The sequence below is a fragment of the Pseudopipra pipra genome, chromosome 1 (genome assembly GCF_036250125.1).
Source record: "Pseudopipra pipra isolate bDixPip1 chromosome 1, bDixPip1.hap1, whole genome shotgun sequence".
NCBI lineage: Eukaryota > Metazoa > Chordata > Aves > Passeriformes > Pipridae > Pseudopipra > Pseudopipra pipra.
Genome location: NC_087549.1, coordinates 8,183,121 through 8,197,133, shown reverse-complemented (window position 1 = coordinate 8,197,133; position 14,013 = coordinate 8,183,121). Strand labels below are relative to the sequence as shown.

Here is a 14,013-nt window from a genome sequence, read left to right as displayed (position 1 = left end):
TTAGAAGAAAAAGAAGAATGTAGCTTTTATGCTCAGGTTTGAAACCTCTGGAGTTAATTTACACTGTTGAATAGTTTTGTATTCTTTGCTTTAGAAGGCATTGCTTTGCCTTTGAAATAGCACAGGTTCTGAAGTCACGTTATTTAACAACACATTCTTCCATGCTTCAGAGAACTAATAGAATCCACTCTATTTATCAGTACTTTTCTAATTAACTCGTTTAAACAATAACAAGCAAATATATAAAGGAGAGATGCCCAAAGCTTTCCTTTCTCATTCCTGTCAGAGCTTGAAATTATCAAGAAAAGTTAATTTGCACTATACAGGAACATATCCCTAAGTGCAGTTTAATATATTGCATTGTTCAGTGTATCCACTGTGACTCTATACACTACAAATTGAGAACTCTGGTGTAAAATCCAAACTGTCCTGTAATTGGGTTTTCTTGATCTGAAAGAACTGTTTCAAATTACATCTGTTTATGATATTGCTGTTTTTTAGATTTTATTGACACAGTGTGGATGGATGTGGTGTTCTACATTTTGACATCACTGGGGTTTGCTAAGTGCATTTAGATTAGACCCACTGTCTTTGTAATCTTTGAAGTAGATAAGTGTAGATAGTTTTAGAGATGATGAAGGTAAAATGGGGGTATTTGGCCTAGAACAGCCTGTTGTGGTCACTGCCCCTTCTGTAACAGAGCTGGACTGGTTTAGGGCCAGAGATGTTATTTGTGGTGTTGCAAGTTCTGTCTTCTGATGGAGCCTGTCAGTTGAGTCAGTTGAAAAAATAATGGTACTTTTTAAAATGATGCGTTTTAATTGCTTTATTCAAAAGTTACTGCCTCGGTGTTTGTCAGAGGAGAAGGACTAGGTGCACTGAAGTGCAGATACATAAATGGCAACTCATAGTAATAACACATAGATTTCAAAATCACTGCTCAAAATTAACAACTCATTGTTTTGTAAAGGCCACACAAATATTCTGTTATAATTCCTTCACAAGCTCCATGGAAGTACTGTGCACTTTGGTATATCCTGTACCCATTAGTTACTGAACAGAGGTACTGCTTTGCCTAAACTGTTGTGTGGGCCTCCTTGTGATCACTTGACATTGTACACACATAACTAAGAATCTTTGTTTTCATTTGCCAAATTGCTTAAAATGCAGATAAGTGGCCTTCAAATCCACAGTCAGTCAGAATATCTGCAAAACACTGTAGTTTTGCAGTTCTGAGTATATGAAGTGCAAATCTTTCTGTAGTTGTGCTTTTCTTTAGATTTGTGATTGTTTTTCTTGGTTTCTATAACTCTGTACCATTTGTGTTAGTTTAGCTGTTATGTATTGAGCAAACATTATTTCAGTAAGCAATCTGGGTTTTGAAATTTAAGTGAAAGGAAAATATCGTTACGCTCAGTCATTTAACAATATAATATTTATAATACTAATATAACAATATTATCATTAGTTGTTATCTCCTGTTATAACTAGTCTATAGATGCTGTTGCTACTAGGGTAACATTAGGTTAACTATATGGGAGAAATTTGCACTTAGATTAAAAGAAAAAGAACATTGCATACTTTTACATAATTTCATTGATAACAGTTTACTGCAGCAGGAACAAGAAACAGCTGATGGACAAAATTTTCAGAAAATGAGATCAGTGGCTTTTTAAAAACTCTTGCCTGCGTTCCTGGTTTACACTGCTTTTAAGAGGGGTGAACTGTAGCTCTTGTCACTTTGGGGCTGCTTGGAGTAAAACAAACATGTATTAACAGTCAGATTTAGTCCCTGATTTGAATGTCTGCCATTCTGATCTCTGCCCTGAAGTTCCCAGTTTGCGTTGGTTAGCTGAAAGCAAGCAAGAACCTCTTCATGGGCTTATCTTTCCTGAAGAGATCGTTTCGTGTAGGATCTGATATTAATCTGTGATATGTAACTGAAATGTGTTTAGAAATAAAATTGATCCTGTGTGCTGGGAATTCAGAACACTAAATTAAACATGGCCAGCATAATTCATGTTTCTGTTACAATATGATTTAATTTGAATATTGATGCAGATAATGATATTTCTGATATTATTTTGAAACATTGAAAGCCATGGAATAGAATATCAATCAGCAAAATAAGTTGCTTCAGATTGGTACAACTTATTTGAATTTGCTGAATTGCAATAAGCAGTACCACTGCAAGCCCACCTGTGCTGCTGCACATGTGGCACATCATCTTGTCCCTGTGCCTGTGCTCAAATAAGGGGCTTTTGTCACTTCCCTGTGCCAGATCAGGAGGGGTAGCACTGGAAACGTGTCATTAGCTGGACTGGAAGTGCCATGGTTTGCATTTCTTTTTAATCTGAAATCAGTCTTCTAGTGATAAAATTGATCTTGGAACAGTGACAAAAATCAGTAATTTATCAAGTCTAATCTCTAGTCGTCTTTCTCTTTGCTGAGTGTTAACTGCAGACCTCCCACATTCACTGTGTGGGAGGTGTCTGGCTAGACTCCTGAGCAGGAATAAACTTGCAATTAAAAGTAACAGTTCAGAAAAGAGGTAGTATTTCCGTAACGGAACTAATATTTTTCTTGCTGTATTTGTTACTTGCCCTTCTGACTCTGACAATCGACTTTAATTTTGTGGTTACTTGTAAGGCAAGTGGTTACTTGCATGTGCATAGTGATTGCACTGTTGAAAAGTGGACTTTGCGAGCCTTAACACTTTATTTAGGATTTGAGAATTCAGAATTCTTAATCTAGAATGATATCTGATGAATAAAAGTGAAAACCAAGCATAACATTGCAATGTATGCAGGCGTAATAGCAATTCCTATTTTCAGGTTACTATAGAAAGGCAACCTGGAGAGCTCTGTCTTAAAAATGGGTATTTGTGTGACTGGAGCAGATTTCTGCCCAATGTAAATGTTCTCTCAAATAGTTATTTTGTTACTAGTTGATGACTTTGTCAGATGTGCTTGTGTTGTGCATTATTCAGATACTGAAGCTTGTTGTGTTGTGGCTATCAGTACCGGAGCACATTTGAATGTCAGGTCAGGATTCCTTCTCAATCATGAAGTTTAAATACTAACTCATCTAATGTTGAGACTGAATTCCTTCTGAAATTGTTTGGATGGAGTGTTCTCACATCTCTTCATCAAAATGGCAGTGACCTAACTGAATTATGTGCATTTGGGTGATCCTTTTGTGCTTGTTACAGAAATGAGACAAGACGTTGATAGCGTGATGATGTGGGGAAGTGTCACTTTTTCTTTTACTAATGTGCTAAAATATACTTACTGCTCTACAGATGGCAAAGTGTTTCAGTCCTGTAACAGAGACAAATGGTAATTAGGAAACTCAAGAAAGGAATAATTTGGGTAGTGTTTTGTGTCAATAATAAGTATCCCAGTAAGCTAAATTCAGTTGAAATACAGACAAAGGCAAGAGCCTGAATAGCAGATCAGCCTTAGAAGGATTGTGGTGTTAGGTGAGATGGTCGATTTGAGGTAGGGTAGGACTCAGGTAGCCTCAGCCATGGTCATGCAGCTCGTGTGGAGTGGTAGGAGCCAGCACACAGAACTGAGCAGCAGCTGCTGGCTGGATGATGGCATGGTATAATGATGTCTTGCAGCTGGAAACATCTGGCATTTAAAAGTGCTGTGTTGTGTGGTAGGTGATGTACCGCTTTCTACTTTTGCTACCCCTGTGGCTTTCTCACTCGAGGGCACTTTGTTTTCCCAGGAAGGCTGACTGGCAGCTAGAGTTACCTTTATGTAACCTGTGTGTTGCATCCTGCTAGAATTGGGTTGATCTGTCCGAGCCTGTAAGGCTGCCTTATAGAGTCAGCCCTATAGAGTTCCCTTTTCCCCAAAATCCTCTTTGAATTATGAATTTACTAAATTATCTTAACACTGTTTATTTAAATCTATTTTTTGTTCTATTGCTGAATATTTAAAAAAGAGTAAATCAAAGAAGGTCAAAGGGGGAGCTCAAAGAACCCATTCCAGATGAACTCCATATTTTGTCTTGTTGAATATCTTGACCAATAGCAGGTATTTTTCATGACTTTTTACATGCTATTGCTTTTGTTTCGCTTCTCTGCTGAGAGACACCAAAGGTAACTGGTGCCTCTAAGAGTTTACCTCTTGCATTGAAAAGCCTGAACCTCTTATGACTTTGAAGAGCTGCATTTTTGCACAGTATGTCCTTCGCATGTCCTGAAATATCCTCAATGGCCTGATGAAGATTAGGCTTTCCTAATTATATTTAAATGAAACTTGAAGCTCTCCAGCTCTCAGATGGACACAGTAATAGAGAGTTTTGAATTATCTCAGTAGTGTTCTTTATAAATAACTTTTATTCTAGTTTATTTAGAAATTATTATAAATATTAGCAATGAAAATTATAATTTTAGTTTTGTTTTGCCATGTTACTTCCTAGTTTGCATCAAACAGAGGTTTTAAAAAAAACTATTAAATATTTCACAGAATAAACTTTTCTGAATAGTACAAGATAAGAATTGTCAGTATATGGTGCTGAGTTCTGACAGATCATCACAGTATTTTGCATGTAATTCTAATGTTGATTAAATACCTACGTGAAAGACAGTGAATTACTTAAATATTAAAATCAACAAAAAATTCAGGAAGCAGAAGTGTGTTATACATAGTGCTAAAAATGTTGTGCTGGAGTTTAATTTCTTTGTTAACATAATGGAGCATTAAGTTAAATTATGCTGGCAGTGTAGCACCTTTAATTATTACTCTTATCATGGGTTTCCATTACAGTGAAATAAAAAAGGAACAAAAAGGGTTAAAAGGGGCAAGAAAAGTACACTTCAACCAGTACAAGTAGTTTAAAAGCCCAAAACAGAAACTTTCTGTGGCATGTATTGTCTTGTATGTAAGACTAAGACCTAGGCATTCATATGAAGTAATTATCTGTTAAGTGTGGTGATGCTATGATCAATATTGATGTTTCAGGGATCTGACCCAGCCAGTGAGCTGGCTGCAATCCCTGTGGAATGCCTAGTAAATCTGTCTTCTTGTTTTCAGCACCCTCGTCCCATGTACATGGTTTGCATCTGGAAATGCCTTTAACCAATAGTCTAAAGTTACCTAAAAGGAATAGTAAAAAAAAGAGGTCTTCTACATCAGTGAGCTCTGAAGGGACAGAGATGCAGTGCTCTGTGCCCATAAAGGAGAAGTGTTTTGAGAGTCTGAAGGAAAAAATATTAAAGAACATGATTGAGAAGGACAAGCATTCAGAAGTTGTTTCCAGTGCTTTAGATGATAAAAATAATTGTAAAATGATATTAAAAATAATTTTCATGTTTGTATCTTATTACTGTGTGCCATTAGGATGTCTTACGGTCTAATGACTTTTACAAGAAAGTAGGTCATCAGCCAGACATTGGCCTTATGTTGTATATTCTTCCATTTGCAGGTGCAGCGAAAGTGGAAAGAAAAGGAAAACTGGAAGAGAAAAGTTCTTCAGCGTATGGTATGTAGAGTGCAGTATTATTTTTAGGAAAAAAAAGGAGAAATTCTCTTAACACTTGATGTCTCTGAAGAGCAAATGTAAAAGCATAAAATATTTCCAGGGCCCAGCTGCACCACTTTTGTTCTTTTAGGTCTTAAAAACAGTTTTTACGTATATGACAGGTTTATAAAAAAAGAATAATTTTATAAGATAAAATTAAAGTGTCCGTAGCAAGGATTTTGAAGGATCCAGAGGTACTTATGAGATGCCTGCTGCCTCTGGATTTTCATTTTGGTTGGGGTTTTTTTTTGTGAAATGATTGATACTGGTTATTTCATTGTACTGACAGGTTCGAGGTGGGAGGAGCAAAGAAGTGTTACTAGCAAAATATTTGGCAATTCATGAAATAAAATATAGGAGGACTTTGGTTTTATCCTGTGTTTAAAATAAATTGTTAGAGACAGGCAAGAATTCCTAAGTGATTCTTCCTTGTTCCTCCTGGAAGTAAAAGTTTTGTTTCTGTATTCTTCAAGATAATAAGACTCCAATTTGTGTGCAGGAAATAATCCTTAAATGCTGACTTTAAGGCTTATTTTTTGTAGCAAGTTAATGTCATTGTTTGTCTCACTGCTTATTATTTAAAATATGATTGTGGAGTGAGACTGTTGTAGGGCGTATTTTGTCTGGGGAGAATTAACAGGGTAAGTAGAATTTTTCAGAGTCAAAATACTTGTCCTCATGTATACCAACAGTGGTTAAAAGTGAACTGCAGTGTAAAAATGTGTCAAATTCTAGACAGAATCAGTTTTCTGTGAGGATATGGCTGTATAGTGCAAAGTGCTGACAGCATCAGCAGATCTGTGATACTGAAATTTCCTTCAAATGTCTTTATATAGGCCTAATATGTGTTTTTAGGGCAGTGTTATCCTTATAACTGGGAATTTAGCACTTCTGAAAGCTTTTTCTCTTGTCCAAATCTTTTTGTTATAAACTATAAGTAAAATAGATGTTACAAGCTATTTAAATGATGTTTAAATAATTTTGTGTGCTTTGCTGTATCTTTTTCTGCTATGATATCTCATTTGGAAATACTAAAAATGGTAAAATATTATTTGTTGAATGAGATTCCTTCAAACCGTTGTACCAGCAGCTAAGGAGAGATGTGCCCAAGATAGCGAGTAAACTAAATGAATCACTTTGATCTGATTAGACAACTAGAACACTTGATTTTGAATGTGTCTTTTTAGGTTCAGCTGAATACTGCTGCTGTTTTAAATTGTTTAATTTTTGTTTCAGGTAAAAAGAAAGAAAAAGAAAAGGAGAAAAAAGAGAAAAAGGAAAAAGATCATAAACCAAAACAGAAAAAGAAGAAGAAAAAAAAGAAGAAATCTAAGCAGCATGGTAAGTTCAATTTATATTTTTTAAAATAAGTAAAACCACTCAGTATATTTCTGGCTTTAGATTGTAAAACTTGTTTCTAAACAATACTGATGTCAAATTTTAGAAATTTCAAGGAATAACTTCTGGCCTTAAATATGAAAAGGACACTTAGGTCTATGACCTCTTTTTTTTGTGTGTGTGGGTTTATACCCTGTCTCTATGTGACAGGTGCAGATATTTCATAGGTCTTTTTTCTTCCTCCAAAAGATACACTTACTCTTTTCATCTCTTTTAATTCTTCATTTGAAGCTCTATATACATGTCCTACCTATTTTGCTTGGACACTAAAATTATTCTAGTATCTAGTCTGTTGCTAAATTTCAGTGGTTTACTGTAGACAATACAGCCCCTCCTCAACAGTTAATCCTTAACAGCTGACGTTGGCGTCTCTGTTGTAACAGCCTTGTCTGTTGCCTTGACAAATGGGGATTATGTTATGTGGATTATATGTTTCTCTGTCCAAGATTTGTGCTATAACATGAAAGTGCTTCCAAATCATGCAGTACTTGAGTGTGAATTGCAGTATTGTAGGTTTCGTGTACTTCACCATATTTAGGTTGGAGTAGTACAGTTTTAAGCTATAAACTTTAATTGCCTATTTTACCTAAAAATTATTGGGATTTTTTACTTGCACTGAGAAGACATTTAAGTATTTGCAAGAAGATACTGATAAATGCTAGGTATGTGCCCAGTATTGTTCTTTGGTTTTGTCTTGTTGATACCGTAAGGTGGTTTGCTGTGGGTTGTTTGTTTGTGGTTTTTTTCATCTTTTTATACCTTTGGTCTTTCTGCCAGCTTGTCTTGAAACTTAGAAACCTGGCAGAGGTACCATGACTAGGTTCTAACTGTCCAGTGTTTGTAAATATGAGAAGAAAATATACCCAGTGCCCCAATGAATAGAAATGTTAAATCCAGATGCAGAAAACAATGAGTAAAACCTGAACATTCTTATTCTTAACAAATTCATCTTGTGAAAATCTGGTTTTAGCAATACAGAGGTATTCTGTCTGGCTTTTTTTTTTTTTTTTTAATTGGGGAAAAAAGAAAAATTCTTTGGCAGATTCTGACTCGAGTATCTGACACTGAAAAAGCCCATCTGTCAAAAGAAATAGGACGCTTTCTCCAGGACTAGTGCACTCTACTCCAGGCATGAACAGAAGTATAAGTGTGTTAGACATGCTCCTTTAGTTTGGAATCAGATTGAGGCATCTTGGGGAAGAACAGGGAATGGGCACATTGTGTGCACCAGATAAGTTTTGCACAAGACTTCAAAACAAACAAAAACTGTTTTTTCTTCTCTGAGTGTATATATGAAATGCTGATTGTGTAAAACACACATATAGCAGAAGGTGGGTTACTTGTACTGCTCTGTTACAGTGAGGTTGATAGCAATGCTGTTGAAATAATCAGCTCAACTACTCATTGAGTTGATTCCTCTACAGTGAATATCCTTGGGAAATGATGGAGATAGTGTGCTTTTGACAAGAGAAAGTAAAGAGGAACAGTGACTTTGTGGAGGGTTATTTAGGGGAGAAGGATGTTGTGGAACCCATTGCAGGAAAGCTGTGACAGGTGGGATCAGGGATGCTTCCTACAGAAGGATGAAAGTGTACAAATCTGATTACTCACTTATATTCAAAGTAATAAGTTTTAAGAGAAGTAAGTGGATAGGGACTCACATTTACCAGTTGAAGACATGGACTTGCTTAAGTGGGTCCAGAGGAGGCCACGAAGATGATCAGAGGGCTGGAGTACCTTCCCTATAAGGAAAGACTGAGAGGCTGTTTAGCCTAGAAATGAGAAGGCTCTGGGAACACCTTACAATGGCCTTCTAGTACTTAAAGGAGACCTACAGAAAGGATGGGTGGTTGTTCTTTATGAGGGAGTGTGATGGTAGGATAAGAGGTAACCGTTTTAAAATGAATGAGGGACGATTTAGATTAGATATTAGGAAGAAATGCTTTATTGTGAAAGAGATGAGGCTCTGGAACAGATTTCCCAGAGAAGTTGTGGATGCCCCATCCCTGAAAGTGTTAAAGGATGGGCTGGATGGAGCCCTGAGCAATCTCGTTAACCCCAAGCATCACTTGCCCAGGACTATGTGCAGACAACTTTTCCATATCTCCAAGGAGAGAGACTCATGATCTCTCCCAGAACAGATCTGACTCAGGGCATGCCAGACAAGTGTTCTGACCACCAAACTATTTATGCACAACTGACCCTCTTTATCCTGTTATTCCCCTATTCTCCCCAAATCACTTTGGTCCATCCATTTTCCCCACCTTTGTTTTCATTCCTAAACATTCCATAATGAGTCTTTTGCAATCCCAAAATTATTTTCCCCTACATCCCATAGTGGGCTCCAACCACCCTTAGTCCAGAAGGTGATCCAGAGAGTCCTCTGGGTAACATATGATGTGTTTCATACATGGACAATGGAGGCAATGGCGCTGCTGGGAAAGCCCTGAGAGGGGCCTGGGGGAGGGTGTGCTTGTTGTTTGCCTGCTCATCCTCCTCCTCTGGGCTTGTGTATACTCTCTTGGGGTGCTCCTGGGCCTGTCCCAGGATGCGTTGGCCTGTCGATGACCGGTGGCTCCTGACATGGCCTTGGGAGCATCCCAAGAGGGTTTTCTTTGGGCTCCCTGTGTCCCTTTGCAGGTGTTCTGACAAGCTTTTGTCACTCACACTGACAGGATCTGTGATTACCTCTGAGTAGCAATGTTGGTAGTGCTGCAAGCAGACGTAAGGCAAAAGGGAGAGCTACTAGCAGCATCTCTAAGGATTGCAGGTGGTACAGGATGAATTGTGGAAAAAGGAGACTGTATAATGTTCCAGGAAATGTTATTCCTCTGTACATTCAGAGATATTCAGTGGTTGGGGGGGATTAAATTGTTGATACTTGTTTTAGCTATCAAACTTGATTATGTTTCTTACTGCAATTCTTTTACTAAAATGTTACGAAGAGATTTTGCCATTTCGTAGTTTCATTTTCATCATCCCGATACCTCAGTGTTAATATTCTGTACTTCTGAGCATAATGTTGCAGTCTAATCTATAAACAGTATTTTTTTTTTTGCATTTGTCATAAACTACTTTTGTAAGAGCAGTTTTTCTTTTAACTTTTCAGATTATTCAGATTATGAAGACAGTTCTGTTGAATTCTTGGACAGGTGCTCCTCTCCCTTAACCCGGTCGTCGGGCAGCTCCCTGACTTTGCGCAGCATGTTCTCGGATAAGAACACAACCTACCAGTATCCAAGAGCTATTTTGTCTGTTGACCTTAGTGGAGAAAGTAGGTTGGCTGAACAGCAAATTTCAGTTTACATGTTTAATGCTTTAAGAAAGAGAATTAAAAGAAAATAATTCAGTTTATGTTTGGATTGTAGCTATAAATATGGCGACTGATTTAACCTTCATCTATTTAAATCAAAATACTCCTCAAGCTGTTCTGCATTATACTTGCTTTGGTTAATTGTTGCTACTCTGCTTCTGAGGAGAGCACCTTAAAGACATTTTGCAGAATTCATCGTGAAATCTGATATACCAACAGTGTGTTTGAGAGCAATATTTTTTTGCTATACGCAGGTTAAGATTTTTAACTGCCAAAATCCCTGTATTTCTCTGAATTATTGTGCCTGTCTACACACAATTTCATATGTATTTATTTTTATTAGACCTTTCAGATGTGGAGTTCTTGGACGATTCTTCCACAGAGAGTTTGTTACTTAGTGGTGATGAATACAATCAGGATTTTGATTCAACTAACTTTGAAGAGTCTCAGGATGAAGATGATGCTCTCAATGAAATTGTTAGATGCATTTGTGAACTGGATGAAGAAAATGGCTTTATGATTCAGGTAAAGAAATTTGGTGTGTGGAGTTGCATTTTCCATGGGAATGTTTTGCTCTGAAGGTGCCCTTTTGATGTATTGGAGAGTGAAGTTATGTAGAGAGCAGTAAATAAAGTGAACAATAACAAAATATCTTTTGTTCTGCACTTGTCTTGGCTCTCTTCAGTGTGCGTGCAGAACTGTTGCTCTAGGATGGGGTTTCTCTTGCAATTTGATATGTAGGAAAGACTTTCTTTATAGACAGCTGACAAATTTGGAATAAAGTATCCTTTCCCACACAGAAACCATGGCTTCTGTCCCCAGACCATCCCACTTATCAGCACTTCTGCATTGGCCCTTGTGCTTTACAGTATCACTTGCAGAAACCTCTCTACTCACTGTAAATGACCCTCAGCTGTGACATTACTCTCTGCAGAAACTAATATTGTCAGTACTGTAATGTGTGTGCTTTATCTTTAGAACAGCACTTCTCACACTGGATATCACTACCAGGTTTTAGAAACTGCTGAGAATTTAAATCTTAACTTGGTATAGATAAAAGGGAAGAAGAGTATATCATGACAGCATTCAAATGTTGATGGATTGCAACTCCTGCTGTTTATTTATTTATACTCCAATAAGGAGGGCACTTCCCATCTCCTAATGAGTAATTTCACGTCTTTTCCTCAAGGCATTTATAATGTAGTGAGTAAATCAGGTGCAAACAACAGTAAGGAAGAACTTGGTTGTCAGTAACTTTAAAAAAGGCATGAATTTCCTGTGGTTTTTTTCCCCCCCATTCAGAAAACAGGTTTATATTCAACTGTGACTGTGGTGCAGCTTCCTTTGAAAGTGTGGAGCTTTTTTAGTCAAGATTTGAAGGAAGCAGGTATGGCTGTCCTGTGTTAGTGGACTTAGTCTTTTGGAAATGACAGAGCCCTGAAAGTGAAGGACACAGAGGCTGTGTCTGGGAGCAGAAGTACTGTGTTGGAGGAACTGAGCAGGAGTTTGGCTTATGTTAATGATGTGGACAAATGGACTGGTGTAGAAATCTTTGGAGTGAGGAGAGGAAGTAGTAGCCATAGTGGTATTACAGGAGGAAAGGTGACTGGTGTTTTAAATAGGTTGATAGTCAAAAGCAAGTCAAAGCAAAGAGGAGAGATTTTTCAGTAGTAAACCAGCAGATATTTAAAACACTGGCAAGCACAGAGTTGAGAAAGGGAAATGTCTTTATAAGAGGTAGTTTCCTGCCTGTTCCTGAAGTCCAGCGACAGCCTGATTTTTTCCTCTTCATGGCTTATCTCACTGAGAGCAACCAGTTTGCTGTTTCTAGGCCCTCATTTGCTCTCTTCTGTTTTACTCTTCTATTCTCTTGTTTCTCCTCTTTCATTTTCTCTTCATTTTCTTTTTCTTTTAGATTTTCCATTGGTACGATATTAAAAGCACATCTTTCTAGCGCACTGGAGAGATGCTTTGTAAATATAAATAATTAAACTGAAGAGTTTTCTACTTTTCACTGTTATGCTGTAATGTATTACATTATCTTTCTACTTTACTGTAATATTATACTCCTATCTTATGTTTCACTACTAAATATGTAGGTGCTAAAATATTGAATGTTGTAATAAAATATTATTAAATATTACATCTTCAGTTTCTTTTTTTTTTTCCCCAGTTTGGAATTTGTGGTTGAGGTAACTTTCAGAACTAGAGCTCTTTTTTTATCTTAATGTCTTTGCCTACCCAAACACAAATTGCCCGACTAAAATGATCATGCTCAAACCAGCTATTTAAGTTAAACTGCCATTCTTTGCATTTTGATGATACAAGAAGTGGCTCCTGATTTTCTGAATCTACTTATCTCAGATTTGGTTTTTCCTTTTGTTTTGTTTTTTTTTTTCCCCTGATGTCAGTGTGAAGAATGCTTGTGTTGGCAGCACAGTGTATGCATGGGACTGTTGGAGGACAGCATTCCAGATCAGTACATCTGTTACATCTGCAGAGATCCACCAGGTATGGGTAAACCACCTTTATCTGCAGCTCTCTGCTTGGGATTTTTGAGCAGAGATGTTATGCATTGCTTAAATTGTTAAAGCTTTGTCTGTTTTGTGTTATGTGTTTTGCTTCTTTGGGGCGAGTGATTCTAAGTTTGGCTCTCAGCAGAAACTTAACTTTCCAGTTAGAAACATCTTGGTCAGCTGTGCTAAATCTTATTCATATTGCTTTACATGTTGAAACTGAATTCCCCCACAACCTTAGCACTTTTTTATGTCTGTGTAGTGCGGGAACTTCCAAGTAAATCATTCTTGTTCAGAGATCTGTTTTGCCAATACTTGGAATCACATTTCATTTAAATATTTTTTGGAGAAAAAGGACTCATTACTGTAGTACACTCAAATATGCTGTGGAAGTAATTTCTTATTAATTACAATTTTATAATGTTTGCATTTGCCCCGAGCTGCGCAAAGGTGTGGCACTGACTCTGTAAAAGATAGAAAAATCTAGCACTTTTTATGGTAAGCAGCAGTGCACAAACAGCACATGTTGAACTTGGTTCAACTTTTAAGAACTAGGAAAATTCTATTTACTTTTAAACTGAATACATTTGATTAGGAAGGCGTTGATTTCAAAACAGTTCTCTGATAAACCCATTTTTCTTAATGCATATTTGGAGAAAAACTGTACAATATGGAAGAAAATTTTTTGTATTTTTTTCTGACAGGTAATACAAATTCACCTGTCTTCTGGTGAAATATCCAGCACTCCAGCTGTTTCAAAAGGGCAATGAGACCTGAAATTTACTTTCATTAGAAGTTTAAGAAGTGAAATCTGAAAACTGTTTGCAGAGTTTTTATTAGCTGTTTTTGCGAAGAAATATTAGGAAAATAGAGCTGGAAAGATGTGACTTTGTTCCATTTACCCCAGTCTGAATCTAATCTGGTTGTAGAGAGTCTTGTTTGATAGTTCTGTGTGGTGTCTCTTTGAGCAGTCAAGCTTTTTCTTACTAAACCCAGCGAATTTGTCTCGTGTTCTTTCCCTGCACTGTGCTAGGTACTTCGTTTTCCCCTGCTATGCAGAGTCTGTGTCCCTAATTTTTATCTTCTCTCCCTTCCTAACCATTACTTCTTTTCTTTCTATGTCAGGAGAAAAAAGTCATTCTCAATGTCAGTATTTTAAAGTGTATTGGGATAATGGGCAAAAAGGAGATAGACAGGGTATTCTCCTGAAAGGTATGAAGGGCTTCCATCAACCCATTCTTTGTTCTGTAT

At 37.1% G+C, this 14,013-nt stretch overlaps 1 protein-coding gene across 7 annotated transcripts in view; it reads left to right on the top strand.

The window, feature by feature from the left end:
- PHF20L1 (PHD finger protein 20 like 1) overlaps positions 1-14,013 on the top strand; it is a 53,871-nt gene that overhangs the window by 27,732 nt on the left and 12,126 nt on the right. For 4 of the 7 annotated variants that reach the window (XM_064644416.1, XM_064644408.1, XM_064644397.1 and 1 more), the window contains 6 exons: positions 5,440-5,496; positions 6,772-6,876; positions 10,043-10,207; positions 10,590-10,771; positions 12,658-12,757; positions 13,888-13,974. In XM_064644416.1, coding sequence (XP_064500486.1) covers positions 5,440-5,496; positions 6,772-6,876; positions 10,043-10,207; positions 10,590-10,771; positions 12,658-12,757; positions 13,888-13,974 — 696 coding nt within the window. The remainder of the gene's footprint in view (positions 1-5,439; positions 5,497-6,771; positions 6,877-10,042; positions 10,208-10,589; positions 10,772-12,657; positions 12,758-13,887; positions 13,975-14,013) is intronic. The other 3 variants (XM_064644445.1, XM_064644436.1, XM_064644426.1) reach the window with 1 other exon arrangement.